Consider the following 18,029-nt stretch of genomic DNA (forward strand, 5'->3'; position numbering starts at 1 on the left):
ATTTTGAACGAGACGCAAACAAGCTACAAGTTCAACACAGCCTTTGTGATGTAAAGCGGATTTTATTCTTAAAGTTGTTTTGTAAAGCTATCACAGTTGACGGTAGTAGAATAACTTGTTATTCACATAAAAGTTTGATTCCAAAAAGATTTTAGCAAACACAACAAACTAATGCACCCTACATCTATGTACATTGTACACAATTGTATAACTTTTCGGTTTCGAACAAAATCTCTATATACAATTTAAGCTGTGAATGATACAGAAATGTTACAAATTATGGTGCATATAACACAAAAAAAGTATTAGTACATTGCTAAAAAAATTACACATTGATGGTATCTAAATAATGCTGCTATGCAGACGTGTAGAAGGATTTCCAGTCTGTGGTTTCCACATCCTACAATTCAGTTAGAATATCTTAAGCGACATTTGATGCAAGTACAGTATCTAGCTTGTGGACAGGGCTAATTTATCCCCTGCATTAATTAACAAACCTCATACTGTTTTATTTTAGACATTGACCTTGTACAATGTACTTGCTTCATTGCGCAGAAGACTGTACAGGTAAGTGTCAGTCATTAGTTGGCCTGGAATGTCAAGAGAATACTAACGATGTCATTACAACACTTAAAAGAACAATTTCCTACTAGATATTAGTGCTGCAATTTGACATTGATCACCTCCAAAGTAATTTTTCACAGAATGTAACGGTGTCTTAAGCAACATCTTTACTTTAAAAAATAGCACTAAAAAAATAGCACTGAATCTCAGGACACCAAACAATGTGATACATGTACATGCTGTTCATTTCAGACCATTTGTACAGAAGGGAGAATGACAGTCTTGCAGCTTTCAACAAGAAGTAAAGCGTAATCCATTTCATACTTAATTGATACAGCACATCCCAAACTGATAATCCATGTGTTTTGAAGCTTTTAAAAAATAACTAATATAACAGAAACACACACAACATATTTACACCGTTGAGGGCCTGACTGTTGCTTTCTAACCCTTTGTACTCCTTGTACCACACACCAAAATACAATGTAATATTGGTGCACCTGTGCATTGGTAAGGTAGACTGCAAATATCAGTAAAACTCCAGCATTTAGCACAGCGACTTCCTTCAAGTGCACAACTTATACACCTGCAAGAATTCCGAGTGCCTTTTAATGTGCAAAATTGCACTCTTAACATTGCAATTAACACAAATTTGGTGCAATTGAGTACTAAAGGCTAAGCATATTCACATTTACCAAACCACTGGTACAACCAACACATGTACAGAATTACAATGTGAAGATATGAATGTACACCAAACTTTTATATTGGACCAGAACACGTTAGACAACCAGTCGAATTCTCCTTAGCATTGAAAACCTGATTACTGGAACTACATTTGTATATCACATTTTGAGGCCCTGTATGTCATCAAAGATAATAAAAGTGCTGGTAAGATCTACCGTATACAGTAATGAAGACCTTTGCTGTATCTGCATGTTTCAACTTCTAGTCGACAAAAGTAAAAGCTAAACAAAAAAAACAGGTACAAACAGGAGGGAGAGCAACATTGTAGCCATGAGGGACAACAATGGAACAAAGTAAAGATGATAGAAATTGTTTCAAGATATGGACTAATAGAGCCAACAAGAGATCCGTAACATACATGTAGTGAGCAAGACTACAGAGATGAAACTAGAATATTGCACAAGGGAAACACAGTTCCTAGGTTATAAAAACGTATATCTACAACATCACAGTGAAACATGACACCTGTCTACAAATGCACAGATGAAATTCACCTTTATACATGTAGAATGCATGAAAACAGTTTTAATTGGATCCCTAAGTTTGAACGATTCAAATCAGAGCAGTTTTCCTATAGTCTTACAAGCCTGTTGTTGTCATTTTCAGTGTCCCAAATTCCAAGCTTAAAAGTCTGAACCAAGTTAATGTACTGGTAATGGTAATGCTGTATATTATCAGTGCTACCTACAACTTAGGCACATATATCTTACCTTCTAGCAGTGCTTATAAGCAAACAATGTTCCTTCCGTTGCCTACACTTCTGTGGTCTTCCCACAGAAAAGCAGGTTATCACATTTCATTTGTTGAATTAAAAGTAATTTACTTATAGTGACAAATATATACATTCATTGCATACAATGTAACAAAGCAAAATATTCAATAGGTTGTTACTTCTTGAAACTAAGGTTTTCTAGCTAACCTCTTTCCAATACAGGTAGTTGCTGCAAACAAGCTTGATAACAACAAGGCCAGAAGTTGACATAATTGCAAGATCTCTATACCAGATATTTATACAAGAATGGACAATTGTACTGGGATTCAAAGTCATAAAATCTAGGTTTATGAAATGTAGAGACACTCTAGATAAGGCAATTACACTGGAAATCATAGAACTAAGTCTTAACATATCAAAAAAAGTGTTACATGAGCATGGTGTGTATGATAGAGGGGCTATGCCAGGGGTTGGGGTTTTGTGCGCGTGAGAAATTTGCGCGTGAAAAATTTGCGCGTGAAAAATTTGCGCGTGAAAAAATAAAGTTCAAGAAATGTGTCAGAAAATGTGCACTACAAAATTCTTAGTCAGAAAAATGTCACCCCATGATATGATTTTGCATCTGTTTCCTGAATTTGGGGTTTGAATTTTAGGTCCCTTGGGAATATCTAAGCTGACTCCCAAGGGATTTAAAACCTTTTTGGAGGTTTTAAGCTTAAAACTTGAAATAAGATGACCCAAAATGGAATTACGTATCTTATTGTTGCATTCTTCAGTTCAGAAGTTGTTCTTTCAATCTACAAGTGATTTTTAAGTGATTTTCAAATGTTAAGTTTTCACGCGCAAAAAAGTTTGAAATTTGCGCGTGAAAGCATCTGCTTGAGAAAAGATGAAATTAGGCTAATAGAATGGAGAAAAGCTTCAAATAGTTACATTTTACAATACTAAACCATATATAAGTAAGTTGACTATGTATTTCTTAAAGATTTAAGTGATTTTCAAATGTTTAGGTTTCAAACCCCCATAAGTTTAGCTATTCCCAAGGGACCTATTCCCAAGGGACTAAAAAATCAAACCATAAATTCAGGTGTCAGATGAAAAATTGTATCATGGGATCACATTTTCCTGTCTAAGAAAATTATACTACACATTTTCTGACACATTTTTAAGAAATTTATTTTTTCACGCGCAAATTCTTCACGCGCAAATTTTCACGCGCAAATTTTTCACGCGCAGAAAACCCGTTCCCTATGCCAGCTGATACCATGATGATGACATCTTGGTGTGTATGTATACACTTTTATGCTCATAGAATGAGTGGTCTTAAGTGCATTTCACTTACTTGTGGACGTCCTTATTACATACGAAGAATTTATATTACAGTGGTGTATAACTAAGGGTGATCAAATCATAAACGTACAAACCAAAGTAAATCTAGTTATATTCTACTCGTCTTACATTTAAATAGCATTCCTGTCTAGAAAAACATGGCTCCAATAATGTCAGTCCTTTATACTTTGCTTTAATACCTTTCTTTCCTGTACTGTGATTCTTTAAATACTTAAAAGATTAATTCTAGTTCATCCATAATTGGCAACATAAAATCAAACAGTATTGAAGCATGCACTGCAGAAAGCTAAGAAACACCTCAAAGGCTTTGGAAAGGATCTACTTAGCAAATACAAAGCTTTGAGGTTGTGTACGCGAAAAGGGAAGGCAAAGGGAAAACATTTCCTGCTAAAACAGGAACATTAGGTTTAGAGACCAAGTTGGAGTGAGATATGAGGCTATCTTAATTACCATGGCCTTGTACACTTGTGGGCACAGTGAACTTCTGCTTATGTCACACTGGTGCTTTGGGGCCTTGAGAGTTTTAGCTTTTTAAGGGTACATGTACATAGAATAGAGAATCAAGAAGTACTTGGTTAGTTTGTTACAGAAGTGTCCCCTAATACATTGGCATTTTGCAGCAAGATTTGTACATATGTACAGAACAGAGAGTCACAAGACATCTACACACAACATGCAGGTCCCTCTATACTACCAGAATGTCAAAAAAGGATCAAGCTAGGGGGAAAGCCACCACTAACATTAGGGGGATCATGCACAAATTGACATCATCTTGCATGCTTCTAGTACTACCGTAACAGCAAAAAATCTTACACAAAATTCTCTGATAATATTGCAAGAGACCTTTATTTCTATGATAATCTGTGCAAGAAGAAAATGTGTTCTAAGTCTAGCGCTCCTCCCCCCCCCCCTTTATCTTTGTTGCTCTGACCCTTACCGGTACCAAACAAAGCACAGGAATTGTAAGTTGTGTACATTGTACATGAGCACATGTGTATGCAGAGTCATAAGTCATGATAAAGTGTGCAGTTTAGTTTTACTCTACCAACACTTCAAAGTACTGGTAAAAGTCAAACTAAACTGTAGACTTGACATGTGGAGACAGTGTTCAATCTTTTGTGGTTTACCTATAGTAGTGCACAATATGAGTGAGCTCAATAGGAAAGAAAAAGGGGTTCATCACATGCTTGACTCTTCCAGGCAAAAGTAGCAGCAATACCGCAGGAAAATAATTTTAACCATCCACGGGGGGCGGGTCGGGCTGGGAAACAATGACTTGGACCACAAAACCTTTGGGGATTTTTGCATCTTCTATCCGCATCTTATCCTGGAGCAATTTACCGGAGAAGTACCACCTTTGCCGCGATGATTCAATCCCCTCTTCTGCATTCAGTCTCTTCTTAATGTGTAACACAGAGTCTGTGGTCTGCACGTTAAGTTTCAGGTCCTTGCCTGTGGAAAGTCTAAGTTTAAGGGAAACCTCCTCGCCGGTGGTTAATGACTCGGGAACATCGTTGGGGTCTGATTCACTGTGCTCCTCGGAGATCATGTTGACTGGTGCAGAAATACAGTACACTGGTAGCTGGTACCTATTCCCCAGTTCGTCATAGCAGTCTTGGAGAGTCCCTGGCAAGGGAAGGAGAGGCACAAGTGTCAGATAAACATGGATTGCTTCATGTCCTGTCACTAGAGGAATTATATATCTCATATATGATTCTTCAATACCAACGCCAAGTTTTCATCATTCAACTGTTCATTAGTGATTGCGAATATACGTCAACCTCAGAAGAGATGCAAATTCACAAAAATGCCAAGCCAAATGAGTGCTACCCTTACCATGAGGAAGTGATATGTTTGCCCCGTCTATGATGGCCTGTGCTAGCTCGTGGTCATTGCTTTCCACTGCGTTGCACGCTGCCCGCAGGGCATCCCAGATTTCCTTGCGCCCTTCAAACGCTGGTGCCGTATCCCAGAACTCATCCCTCTTGCTGCGCAGTTGTCCATCTGTAAAGGGAACGTCAGACTTCCACTTTGGCTTGTCCTTCTTGAGAGGCTGGTTTCTTCCCATGGCAACTACGGGAAGACAAGAATATGAAACATGAGGGTTGAAATGCTAAGTTTACACCTATTGGTCCAAGACACTTGAACTCTCTTGATTTGTCTTCATGATCAGACATAATACAAATGTATGTATAAATAATAGTAATCAAGCTGCAGTCTGAGATACCAATTCCTTCTTCACATGTGTAACTACTAGTATGATGTTGCTTGTACACATTGGCCATTCTTGTCACGTACACGTACCCTTCAATTAAAACCATTCAGCCCGAAGGATATGGTTCGATGGTTAATACAACATGGGCTTAATAATCCTTTGTCAGTAATCTTTGGACCGAATCCGAAGGCAAGTTTTTGAATTCTCTCCTGGTGCCAGTTTACAATTTGACAAAAGCAAAGAATGAACAAGGACCATGAAATAGTTTCATTGAAACATAAGGAAGGCAGATGAGCACAATGGACCATAGGCATCAAGAAAACTACATCTATGCCTTTGAAATATTCAAGATATAATCATGATGGGAAGCCAATCAGAATCAACATAAACATGCATTACAAAAAGGAAAAAAATCAGTGAATCAGCAATCTCCTCAGCTACCAAGACTGTCCAAGAGTGTCAGGTAACAAAGATAACTATGTATTGTAAGTAAGTAACAATCCATAGTAAACATGAAACTGAGGCTACTTACGATATCCAAAATAATGTAAGCTCAAAGTCAAGGCTACTTGTAAACAGTACCTTCTCTCTGCTAAGTCCTGTTGTAACAATATCAATATAACTACATGTACTAGATTTGAGAGTTTCACTGTTCACACAATTCAAGGAACAACACCTAGCCATCTCCCCCATGTCAAAGGCTGCAGATGTCTTCATGATATGTGCTCTATCACAAACAAACATCATAATCTATCTACACGGCACATTTTCCAAATAGGTTTTTCATTGACTTCTATTCTAAAGCAGAAAATGAGTCGCAGTCCAAGGAAAGCTTTCAAAATTGAACTTGGTCACTACTAGTTCACTGTCGTCTTGCAATACTGTAATATACATCAAGTCTGTTTTCAATCTCAGAGGTCCACTAGTACATGTTGTAACATCTGCCTTGTAGTGATACTAGAGCTTGTGGTTGGCACAACTCCAGGGGTTTTGCATACAATCTTGGCAAAATTTGATACTAGATCTATAGCATTAATTATAAATACAAAATAAGCAAAACACATTCACTTCAAATATTTTTCCATTCTGCCTATATGCTGTGATGTTATTTTGCTGACCAGACTAATCTAGGCCTGTTTTTCACATCATATCAACATGCTACTTCTCTTTCTATCCGTCCATTCCATTTTAGGTTTGCAATTATAACAAAATGTGTTTTGTATAACTGCATTAGTTTGCAAGATACCAATCACATGAATTAAATGAGATAACAACTGTTTTCAAAATATGTGCCTGACTGCTGGGTCGATCATCGGATGTCACGTGTATAACTGTACAACTGAATTTTTTCCTGTCCAAGTTTAAGAAGGTATGGAAAAACCTTGCTCCCAAGAATCATCACTTGTACGGACTTAAATCATCATTGGAAATTGAAAATTAAAAAAAGGCAAGTACTTTAAGTCTAACAGTTAGAACTTCTTCTTCCGGTAATGCCCATCGGCCGAAAATCGGCCATCACTGACATGTCACGGGTCAAAGGTCAGGTTCTAAACAGGACTGGACACCCTCCAGACGAAGATGTCCAGGGACGGGGACTGGACGGTGGCTTCAGGCATTGCATTCCAGCCGCGGACGGTCCATACATTGATACAATCACCAAAACACACTACAGGCAACTGATTCAAGTTGCATCCCCCATGAAAAATCAAAGTGAAAACTTAGTCTGACATGAGGTTTAGACAAGACTTGTATCTAACGTCTTTGTGTTGCCCAGAGTATTAAAGGCACCTCTTGCCAAAGGGCTTTACAATATTGCCAGTCAAACAAACACGCTGTTATCAAGTTGGTAAGGTTGCTATGGTGACAAACTCACAAAGTATATGGAGGGCAGGGAGGGAATATAACATGACATCATTTCATGACACAATCTCTGCTGTACCTTTTGGGAGAAGATTATCTAATCATCGTTGGCAGATTTTCCCCTTGTCCTGGGCGTCTTACTCTCCCTGTGATGGTGGAATGTGCATGACTCACTGGCAAAGTAGACCAGTCTGCATGCTGTAACTACTTACTACAGTATACTATATGTATGTCACAGCTTTGCTTCTAGGACAAATGAACAAAATTTATGAAGATTCTCATAATCATTTCCCTGTTTTGTCCTGCCTGTAACCAAAAAGTACAAGGATCAGCAGAACATAGTTCATCTCAATATGTACATCTTGTAACTGGTTTCCCGGTTGTAACACAGTAGTGAATATTTCCTAACCTTTCCCATGGATCTTTCTTTTCCTTTGTCAGAGTGATCCTTCAATGCTACAATAACCTTACCTGCAACTGAATATAATTCTAACAAAGCAGAGGAACCTGGAAAACTTCAGTTATCATGTCTCACACACGACTGGAATTGATATTGAAGAATGGGGCATAAATCTTTAGCTTTAAACTTGCAGCACCAGTTACACAAACACCACTATAATCAACAGAAGAGATTTAAATCCTGAGATCACGTGTACCGTATAGCTAGTACAGCTTCTCGGAATTGTTTTGAACACATCGACTGACAGGAAACCAGACAGAACTTGAGGAAATAACAACAGAGACTTCCTGGATCGCGACACAAAAGACGTGGCTTGTTCTACATTCAAATTATGTACATCAAATCGGATAGGTTTATGGCTAAGTTTTTTTAGGCCATGTTAATGTGATGTCAGTGACTTGTGGCATGTGAAAGACTAGGAGCCTTTGTTGTAGACAGTCGGTAAACAATTACACGACTAAAACATCAACAAGGGCGGAAAGAACATACACAAAACACCGGTTAACAGGGACATGGGGGAAAATTAAGGCGAGGACTAAGCTGACACATACCGGGCGAGCTGTTTTCCGTGTCATTTGTGACCGACGATCGGTCGTGGTGGGTCCCGATGCACCCTCCCATGGCATCACTGGCTTTCTGTGCGTCTTCGCGTCAGACAGAAGGGTTTAGGGCCTCCAACTTTGCCGAAACGGGATGTTTTCCCTCCCTTACCGTCAGAGGTTTCCCTTCTTTCCTGGCCTGCCGACTTCACCTGATGACGTCACGAGTCCCGCACTGCGCATGTCCGTTGTGAAGGGGTGGCCCATCATGCCCTGCGCGGCCTACAGGTTAATGACCCCGTCACGTGACGTCTGTGACTTAGGATCCTTGACATAATAATAATATCATAAAAACTTTGATATACAGGTAATACAGTACTATAGATGTATCGTGAAAGGACAAAGTTGATGGACATTTTAACCAGGAACTTAAAAAGGTGCTGGTGCAAGACGATTCTGGGCTAAAATAAACTGCCATAGTATTAACAGGGAGAGTTGCTCTGAACAAAGTAGGCCTAAATTAGTGAAAATACCTCCTAGCTCTGAAAAAAAAGTTTTTTAACATTTCTTATTTGCTCCTGCTACAGGGCTAATTTTTAAAAAATTCTTGACAACTATTGTTTCTTTGGTCATTATTTCTCTTTCTGTATTCTTATGAGCAAAGCAGGTCTTGAGCAATTTTCATTAATTTTCATAGCCTGTTGTATTAAAGGGATTGCATTCGTCATTTCGGATGGTGACATAAAGCTGACGGCCTTGTGTATGAGGGAGCTTCAGGCATAAGCCTCAAACCTCAAGCACGTAAAAGAACCAAACACACTTATTGAGACGAGTAGGGGTGACCCGGTGTGCTTGGCCAAAAACACGAGCCGTAGAGAAGCCACATTGCACTACCACTAGCATTACCTCAATTAAGGATGACTGCTTTACTTTTTTTTATAGCCTGGGTGCCATCCTAGTTAAGTTTACCTGGTCTCCCAGTGCCCATATGTATACTTTCTCCTAACCAAACAGTTATGGGATATAATGTCCTTGGCTAAACTAAGATGGCACCCAGGCTAATTATAACCACATACCCACAATCCATTATAGCTGGGCGGGCCTCAATGTTGGATGTTAACTATTCTATTTCTTGGCAAGTGGAGAAGAAACTCCAGGTGACGATTGAATGTACATGTATTACAATTCCTTGGAATTCCAAAGTTGATCTGGATAATTTGATTGTAATGAATCTCATGATCTTTATTCAACATGATATAAAAATAACATCAACTTTGTTAACAACAAAGCAGTTAATGCCAATGTGAATAAGATAATAATACATTTGCCATTGGTAGTATCCCATGGTCAGCAAGGGAAGGCTTGTGTGAAGTAATACTGAGAAAGAAGCATAGCTGAAGTCCCCCACACCACCCCCAAAGTTTGTTAACAATATATTTGCATTAACTACACTATAACGTTAATACATTTGTACAGATAACACGATACAGATAGAACTATTTATTCATTAGTTAAAATACACAAAATTCAGTTGAAACTGGGTTATAGATTCAAACAATTAACTCACTATCATCCATCCCAACATTCATTAAAAATATCTACCACAAATGAAATGCATGTTTTATTTTACAATACTGCTTCTTGTGTACATTTGGAACACAACTCAAATCAGCAAAATAGGGACCATCTCTACTCTTAGTTTGTACCAAAGCCATTGCCAAATACGGCTGTAACATATGTGATGATTTTGGTGAAACTCTTACTCAAGAATTAAATGCAATATTCTTTTTGAAGAAATAGAATGAATAGAACCATCATCAGCCATGCTCCAACATCTATATGTTTCAGTTTTAAACAGCAAATGCCTTTTTCCTTGTAGTCATAGTCAGTCTTTTATTACAAATTAGACTTTCATTCTTTCAGGAACTTCCTTCAGTTATAGATCTGTATCTTTCTTTATCTTATTGCTTTATGACTGGGGACATCTATGTTTGATATAGGTCTTGATTTATAGTTGAAGTTTCTTCTTGTGATGCTATTGTTTCAGATTGAGAGAGGGTGTTACTGTGTACTGGGCAATTTTTGCTGCACTTGTAGCTATGGAACAGTCAGAGTTTATCCTTTCCTCATCTTCTTCCCCTTCACATGTCAAAAGGACACTTGGTTGAGTATGCGTCTGCAGGTGAGATGCTAGCAATGTCTGATCCGTGATAGTCCAGTAACAAAAGCTACACTCAAATCCTGACGTAGATGTAGCAAAGAAGGACTCCACCACATCTTTTGGCATTCGCACCATGGCATTGAGGTGTGACAAGCTGTCCCATGTGCAACATTCATAGTGCCTTACGAGAAGGGCCCATTTGGGAAATACTGCTTTGCATGTCAGGCACTCATAGATGACACCGTCTGCTTCTAAAAGTGAAATGTCTAAGATAGAGAAGTCTGCTGGGTCACCCTCATTACCAAATCCTCCTGAATGACCTAATGATTCTGGAGGAAGGTTGGCCATCTTACTGCCTGCATCGCAATCAGAAACAGTTGCCTTCTTGGTTAGACTTGGCCTACCATCATTTACCTCCTGATTTGCAGAGCCTAGGTTTTCTTGTTCCTTATGTCTTCCAAATTCCACTATTTTTGCACTCCTCTCTTTGATGTGTTTTGCACAGTCAGCCCCATACTTGGAGTGTTTGTTCCCGAGGTGGTCAGTTGCATTGTTGTAGAAACGGAAGAAAGATTTACAGAGTGTGCATTGATAGATGATGTGGCCACTTTCGGATCTCTTGCTTAGATCATGAGCAGAAGATGAAGGTGACAAATTAATATTTCTTACTGGCTTTGCAGCACTAGTACTCCTTGAATGCTGTTCTTGTACTAACTGTTGTTCAGAGTTTGCCTTGGTGCCGACTTGGCCAAACAGTTTCCATGATTGATCTCTCTGAACACTGTCTTGAGTAAAGCTTTTCATTTCTGGTGTAACAACTTCAACAAAGTCGGACCACTTCATATCTAAGTCTTTCAAGTCATGTTTCTCGTTCAGATGCCTGACAATGAAGCCCATGTAGTTGTACTGGGCATTGCACAGCTTGCAACGGTGCTTTACATATGTGATGACATCATGCTTGCTGATCTCCAGGACTGGCACCTGCTGACTGGTGCAGTACTTGTCAAAGTCTGATGTCACATTATGACTGGTCATGAGATGGTCCTCCAAAGTCTTGAACTGCAGGAAAGCATACCTTGTCTTGTGGTCTTTAGTTGCAGACTTTGGACAGAGTGCACAACAGTACTGTGTAACTGTCTGTCCATGGCTAGAATTGGGATGGACACCTGTTTTTACCACCTTTCCACTTCCCATTTTTTCCATAATTTCTGGTTTGACTATCTCAAAGTGGGCGCTCCCCTTGACAATCTGGTCCTTCACCCCATGTTGATCTCTAAGGTGCTTTACCAAGAACCCAGGCATGTGATAGTAGATGGGGCAGTACTGGCACTGGTACTTTTCCTGAGTGTTTGTTTTTACATTGGGGAACTTCTTGATGGTGAAGCGATGCTCAAACCTTGACTGTATGTTGTGTTTCTCTCGGAGGTGTTGCGTGAGTGCTCTGTATTGTGTAAAAGCTGTGGCCTCCAGTTTATCAGGGGGTTTAACTGGGGCAGGATCACAGACAAGGCAACAATAATAGGGTGTCATGTTAGCGAGAGCTCTGGCCTTTTGATGCGATATCTTTGACTTTTTTCCGGCAGGGTTTTCATTGTTTTGTGCTCCACTTAAGGATTGATCTTGACACTGAATATCTGCCTCCTTTTCAATAACATTCAGATTCAATTCATAGCGAGTTTTTAAGCTTGGCGGCCTTCCTGGCCTGGTTTGTTTTAACATTTGATCAGTTGAACTGGTTTGTTTCAACATTTCAAGACTTTCCTTATGAGGAGCCTGCTGGTGCTTCACCATCTTGACTATTGACTTTCTCTGTACCTTTAAATTTATGGGTGTGACCACGGTTTTCACCTTGACTTTCTCAGGTTTCTTGCTGCTCTGTTGTCCAACATGTACCTTCTCTGCCTGAGGAAATGAAGTCTTGTGGGACATTTCATCCACAAATGACTGCATCTCATCTAACTGGTCATGTTCTTCAGCTTGTTCTTCAGTGTCCTCATTGTCAAAATGGACAGTCGAATCATCTGTCCCTAGAATGCTCTCAACGCTGTCCTTGTCTGACATAACTCGAGCAGCAACTTTTGAGACAAGTTCATCTATTGGTCGCCTCTGCAATTTCTGCTGGACTTTTCCATCCCCTGTCTCTTCCACACTGCTTGCATCAAAGTCTGTCATGTCCTTTACACAGTCACTATCCTGCTTGGGTTTGTTGTTAACAGCTTGATCCCCCTCCTTCAGTTCTGTATTGGGCTCTCCCTTTTGGTCTTCTTCTGTTTCTCTCTTTTTTGGAATGCCTTTTCTCCTGGACTGGCTGGATTTTCTGCACTGTAGTTCTCCACTATCCAGCTTTGGCACCTTAAGTTGCACTAACTCCTCCTCTTTTTGGTCCTTGCTAGATGATGAAACAGGATGTGCTGAGGCTCTCACCTCAAGAGCATGCTCCTCTAGATTGAGACCAGCTAAGCTGAGTCTTTTCTTAAACCAATAGATGACTAATCCCAGACTTAACCCTGTCTTATCTGCAATTCTGCTCATATCTTGCAGTTTTGGCTTTGGATTTTTCTGCAATTCCTCCTCCATGTATGCTGTGTGGTCTGTGGATTGTTTATAATACACGTTTCTTGGTCGTGGTCCGAGCTTCTGATTCTGTCTCTCGTATGCAAACCATGTCCTTATCAGTGCAAACTCCTGCCCAGTCTCCATGACGAGTCTCTGTATTTCTTCTCTGCTTGGATACTGGTTGCAGGTATAGCTTGCCTTCAGAAGATGCTCCCATTCCTTTAGAGTGGTCTCATTGGCTGGCATGAATTTTTTCTTGTGCTTGTAGCAGCTAGAACTTGATTTTTTTGTAGTTGTGGAAGTCTTTTTCACTGCCACTTTCCTTACAGCCTCTGACCTTTCAACGTTAACTTCTATACTTCCACCATCAAGTCTTTCTTCAACTTTCCTTCTTTTACCTTTAGCTACTCTTTTGACTTCTTCCTTATTCCCTTTAGCTTCCTTCTTCTTTCTCTTTGTACATTTTCTTGACACTTTCACATTTTTGTCAGTTTCTTCCTTTATGGGCAGAGACACATCAAGAATAGTGGTTTCTCTGGGTTTCCGTCTCATACCCCAGTCAGGTTCTTCTTTCTGCTTGTTTTTGTGGACTTTAAAAACATGGTAGTCTTTCTCATAGGCATACAGAAAGGTTTGTCCACATTCTTCACAGAGTTTTTTATGTACACTCTCACCCGCATTAAGAGGATCTCTGGATTTCCTTCTCCTACCCCAAGCAGGTTCTTCTTTCTGCTTGTTTTTGTGGACTTTGAATACATGGTAGTCTTTCTCATAGGCATACGTAAAGGCTTGCCCACATTCTTTACAGAGTTGTTTACGTATTGTCTTATTAGTAGGTGGCAAAGAAGTTGCTGCACACTTAGTTGGGTCTTCCTTGGGATCTTCTGCATCTTTCTCATTTGCATTTTTCAACTGTAGTGAGTTGAATTGATAAGATCTAGGCCTGGAAATGTGGCTCTCTCTCCTATGCCTCTGATAGTTGCCTAAGATTGTTGTTGTGAAGCTACAGTCCAAACATTTTAGAGACTCGGACCTGGGAACTATTTTACATTCACTTTTGGACATCCTTAACTGTTTCCCATACTTAGCTGCAAGCGCTGCATAGTGAACAATCTTATGGAAGTGGCCTAAATGCACAAAGAACGTCATCTTGTCCCGTGCCACATAATTGCAAAATCTACACTCTCGTCCGTTGCAATACTGTCCAGATAATGGAATGTCAAACTTCTCCTGCTGGTGAACTTGGATGTTGTGAGCGCATCTCATGTGCCTCACAAAACTAGAGCAACGTACATGAACTTGTAAACACAACTTGCATACAAGTGGCATGAGCTGTGAAAGTGAGTATGCCATCCTGACAACATTGGTGTCCGCAGAAGACGGGCTTTCTGCTTCTGAGCATTCATTTTCGACATGATCATCTTCGGTCTTCTCTTGTCCCTTGTCATCACCAACCTTGCTTTCCTCTGAATTGTTAGCAGCTGTAAGCTCCTTTTGGAGCTCTGTCTCTCCTTTCTTAAACTCACCTTCTGAAGCACCACTGCACAACTGATTCTCCTTTGTTTGAGCTTCTGAAACGAGTGTTTGTCTCGTACAAGCAGTCTTTGGATCTTCCAAGACATCTTCTGCAACAGCTTCTTCCCCCCATAACTTCTGGTCCTGCTGGTCAGGATTGGCTGTAGTACTTGAGAACTTGAATGGTTGTGCAAGCTTACACTCTTCCACGATGTTCATGTTGTGTGTAGTTTTTAGGTGGTTCTTTAAGATGGTCTTATCTTCAGGTCGCTTCTCACAGAAGGGACAAGCAAGAGCAATAAAGTCTTCCAGTTTCTTCACATCAGACTGTTGTACTTCTTCTGCATCAGTGTTTTCTGTCCTACTCTTCTTCTTGACAAGGACAATTTTCTTCACAGATATGACCTTTGCAAGCACAGGTTTCTCTGTCTCACATGGCGTGGCATCCAACCTGTTCTCTTTCTTAAGGAGCAGAATTGGCTTTGTGTTCAAGGGTTTCTCTGCCTTAGACTTTAAGAATGACGATATAGGAGAGGAGACTTTACAAATGACATCTTGTTCTCTCTGTGCTTTTCCATGCAGGACCTGTATGTGGAGCAACAACTTGGCATAGTTAAATGTGCCATATGGACAAAGGGTGCACCTGTAGTTCATCATTGTAGAGCTCTTTGATAAACTTGTGGCCATCTTTTCTTCTCCTTCATATTTCCCTTTACTTTTGTTTATTCCTTTCACTTCAACTGCCACAGTTTCCATGTGTTTGAATTTACTTTGAATCTTGCTGCCCTTTTTTCGTACAGTTGTTTTCCTGTAGTAATTCCTCAACTCTTCAGCGGGAATGAACAACTTATGTGCATTTTTCAAGTGCCGATACATGCATCCCAACTCAAAGTAGTAAGCAGGGCATTCTTGGCAGTAATATTTCTTCACTTCCTGCTGTCGTCCATCCTTACCCTTGCACTTCGAAGTTTTGTCAGTTGTTTTCTTTGGAGAGAACTTGGCAGGGTTATTCTTCATAAAGTCTGAGACCACCTTCAGACCAATATCATATAGAATGTTACTCATCGAAGTGCCTGCCACTTGCTCAGAACCTGCAGACTTTTCCTTCTGATCGTGACAATCTTCTGTAGAGGTTGAAGGTTGTGGTGACGGCTGTGGTCTGACCACTTTGTTTACGCAAGTCTCTATGCAGGACATAGCTGCATTCTCCTTGGATTGATTCTCTTCTTCAACAGTTCCCATGTCTCCCTCCCCCACATCCCTTCTCTCCTCTAAAAGCAGACTGTCCTCATTATTGGATATTGTGATATCTGTTTCTGATGGTATTGTCTTCTTGAGCAACTCATTTATTGCTTCCTGACACACTGTATCTATATCAGAGTTGTTGGAAATGACAGGAATGTCAACCACTGCTTCGACAGAAGCATCCATCTTTTTCCTGACTTCTCTATCATTGGCAACATTCAAAGTTTATGTACACTGTCTGACTGGAAAGATATCTTGAAGAAGTAAAAATTTTTGGCTGCAACTAAAACATCTTGAATACAATCATCTGACTTCCTTACAGGTCAAATGATGTCTTTCTTCAGTTTATCATACTACTAGTAGTTGGAGACATAGATGTGCAGTTTTCTCTCAACACTTCATCTCGAAGAACACCTGAAAAAAAAAAAATTCATCAGACCACATGATGTTGTAGTGAGTAACGTTAACGTTACCTAGTACCTGGAATAGCTGCTTCCATATATCATCCATGCCATCACATCAACAGTAAGAAAAACTCATCTGTATATTTTCTGGCTTCCAACAATTGAACAATTGTGACTTGTCTTTTTATTGAACATCACAGAGTACCCTCCCTGAGAGTACTTTATGATGATGTCTTAATATTCAAATGAAAAATGAATTCTTAATGTTACATTAGACATGATTATCATTATATCTATAACATTGATGTCAAAAACACTTTTTCATTGAAACATTCATCATAATATATTCCATTATACATGTACATTGTAGGGTTATGTAAAGTTAAATCATTTAAAAAAGATACAAATTCATTCCACTGAAGTTTGACAAGTATTCAGCAAAAGGAATCACGAAAAGTGGTGGACATTGTCAAAACAAACAGTTGGCCATATGACCCATTTTAATACCCCCCAGGGTGTGATCCCGATTAATAACTTCAATATATTATATATGAAAAATGATTTATAACATAATCTCTTTTCATCCGTGTGGGATTATGTTATTTTTATCTAAACAGAGACTGGATTCCGCGCTACATGCGGTAAGGTCTAAATGGGACCTGTTGTCAAGTGTTGCTGAGTTTTGGAGGAGCAGATCGATTCACACTTTTACTATTTCTAGCTCAAACCAGCCTTCTTATTTTTAACCTCCTTGCTCAAACCCCACTCGACAACCTGCAGTTTACTGCGGCTTCACGTCCGTCATCAAAACACCGATCAACATGTCGGCCAAGTTTGATCTTTGAAGGGGGTAAAGAACTGGCCCGTAAAGTACTGAAAACATTAAGAACTGTTTGATGCATACCTAGTAGATCCAAGTACTCGTAATCTTTATAGATTTCTGTATCGAAACCCGGTGTCCAGACGGAAGTTGTCGGGTTCTGAGGGCTCAGCTCAGCAAAATGGCGCTGGTACCCCCAAAAGACTCCGGTCGCAATGCATTTTGGGGTTTTTCTTGCACCGATCATGAGCCACACCCGAAATCCCTTAGAAGAGCGCCGCGTTGCGGACATCGCCGTCATCACAATACGTGCCGATGATTGAACTTCAAAGCCAGGATTTCCGGCAAGATTTCTTCATTCAGGTTACCATGGTTACATGGAGGCTGGCGAGGACCGTGAATTACAGTGCAGCGCACTCTCCCCTGGTCGACAAGAGGGGTGTTGCCCAGTACCCGATCAAGATCAAGATCATGCACTTACTCCGATAAACCAAGGAGTAAAGCCAAGGAGGTTTGGATAAACTATGATTAACGTTACATGACATCACTGAACTCTACTCTACCCTGCTCTGTACTCTACTCTGCTGTAACCCTGTAAAGATACCTAAAATTACATTTCTGTCTAAGGACTGACGTTAGTCTTCACAGCTAACTTAGATAATTTTTAAATTAAAAGTCCCAAAAAATTGTTACACATTTGACAAGTTGCATTTTCGTCGCCAATATCATTAGTAGGAAGGATAAACGTTCTAAATTCAGGTGAATACGCGACGCTATTATCACAGGAAAGGACATCCGCGGAACTCCACAAGGCGCATCCGCGTTAAATTTCTGAAACACTTTGCGGGAACATTATGAAAAGGCACTAACTTTAGCTCACA

General features: G+C 39.9%; 2 protein-coding genes across 3 annotated transcripts; both read right to left on the reverse strand.

Annotated features, from left to right (window-relative positions):
• Positions 1 to 42: 42 nt before the first annotated feature.
• Positions 43 to 8,691, reverse strand: LOC136430796 (ubiquitin domain-containing protein 1-like). Of its 2 annotated transcripts, XM_066421750.1 has the most exons (4): positions 8,460 to 8,691; positions 7,528 to 7,594; positions 5,210 to 5,446; positions 43 to 4,999 (listed from the first exon to the last, which is right to left on the reverse strand). In XM_066421750.1, the coding sequence occupies exons 3-4, from the start codon at positions 5,439 to 5,441 to the stop codon at positions 4,608 to 4,610; spliced, it is 624 nt and encodes a 207-aa protein (XP_066277847.1). In that variant the 5' UTR covers positions 5,442 to 5,446; positions 7,528 to 7,594; positions 8,460 to 8,691; the 3' UTR covers positions 43 to 4,607. The 2 variants fall into 2 exon arrangements, with proteins under 2 accessions (XP_066277847.1, XP_066277846.1); XM_066421749.1 differs by lacking the exon at positions 7,528 to 7,594 and having other exon boundaries at positions 8,460 to 8,690.
• A 1,364-nt stretch (positions 8,692 to 10,055) lies between these two features.
• Positions 10,056 to 17,366, reverse strand: LOC136430794 (uncharacterized). The gene is made up of 2 exons (XM_066421746.1): positions 17,233 to 17,366; positions 10,056 to 16,338 (listed from the first exon to the last, which is right to left on the reverse strand). The coding sequence occupies exon 2, from the start codon at positions 16,108 to 16,110 to the stop codon at positions 10,483 to 10,485; it is 5,628 nt and encodes a 1,875-aa protein (XP_066277843.1). The 5' UTR covers positions 16,111 to 16,338; positions 17,233 to 17,366; the 3' UTR covers positions 10,056 to 10,482.
• Positions 17,367 to 18,029: the final 663 nt, after the last annotated feature.

Source organism: Branchiostoma lanceolatum, chromosome 3, assembly GCF_035083965.1.
Source record: "Branchiostoma lanceolatum isolate klBraLanc5 chromosome 3, klBraLanc5.hap2, whole genome shotgun sequence".
Taxonomy (NCBI): Eukaryota; Metazoa; Chordata; class Leptocardii; order Amphioxiformes; family Branchiostomatidae; genus Branchiostoma; species Branchiostoma lanceolatum.

Coding starts and splice junctions, on each gene's coding strand:
- LOC136430796 (XM_066421749.1), bottom strand. CDS start 8,529: ATGGGAGGGTGCATCGGGACCCACCACGACCGATCGTCGGTCACAAAT. Junction 5,447..8,459: donor CACGGAAAACAGCTCGCCCG/GTATGTGTCAGC, acceptor GTCTTCCCGTAG/TTGCCATGGGAAGAAACCAG. Junction 5,000..5,209: donor AAACATATCACTTCCTCATG/GTAAGGGTAGCA, acceptor TTCCCTTGCCAG/GGACTCTCCAAGACTGCTAT.
- LOC136430794 (XM_066421746.1), bottom strand. CDS start 16,110: ATGGATGCTTCTGTCGAAGCAGTGGTTGACATTCCTGTCATTTCCAAC.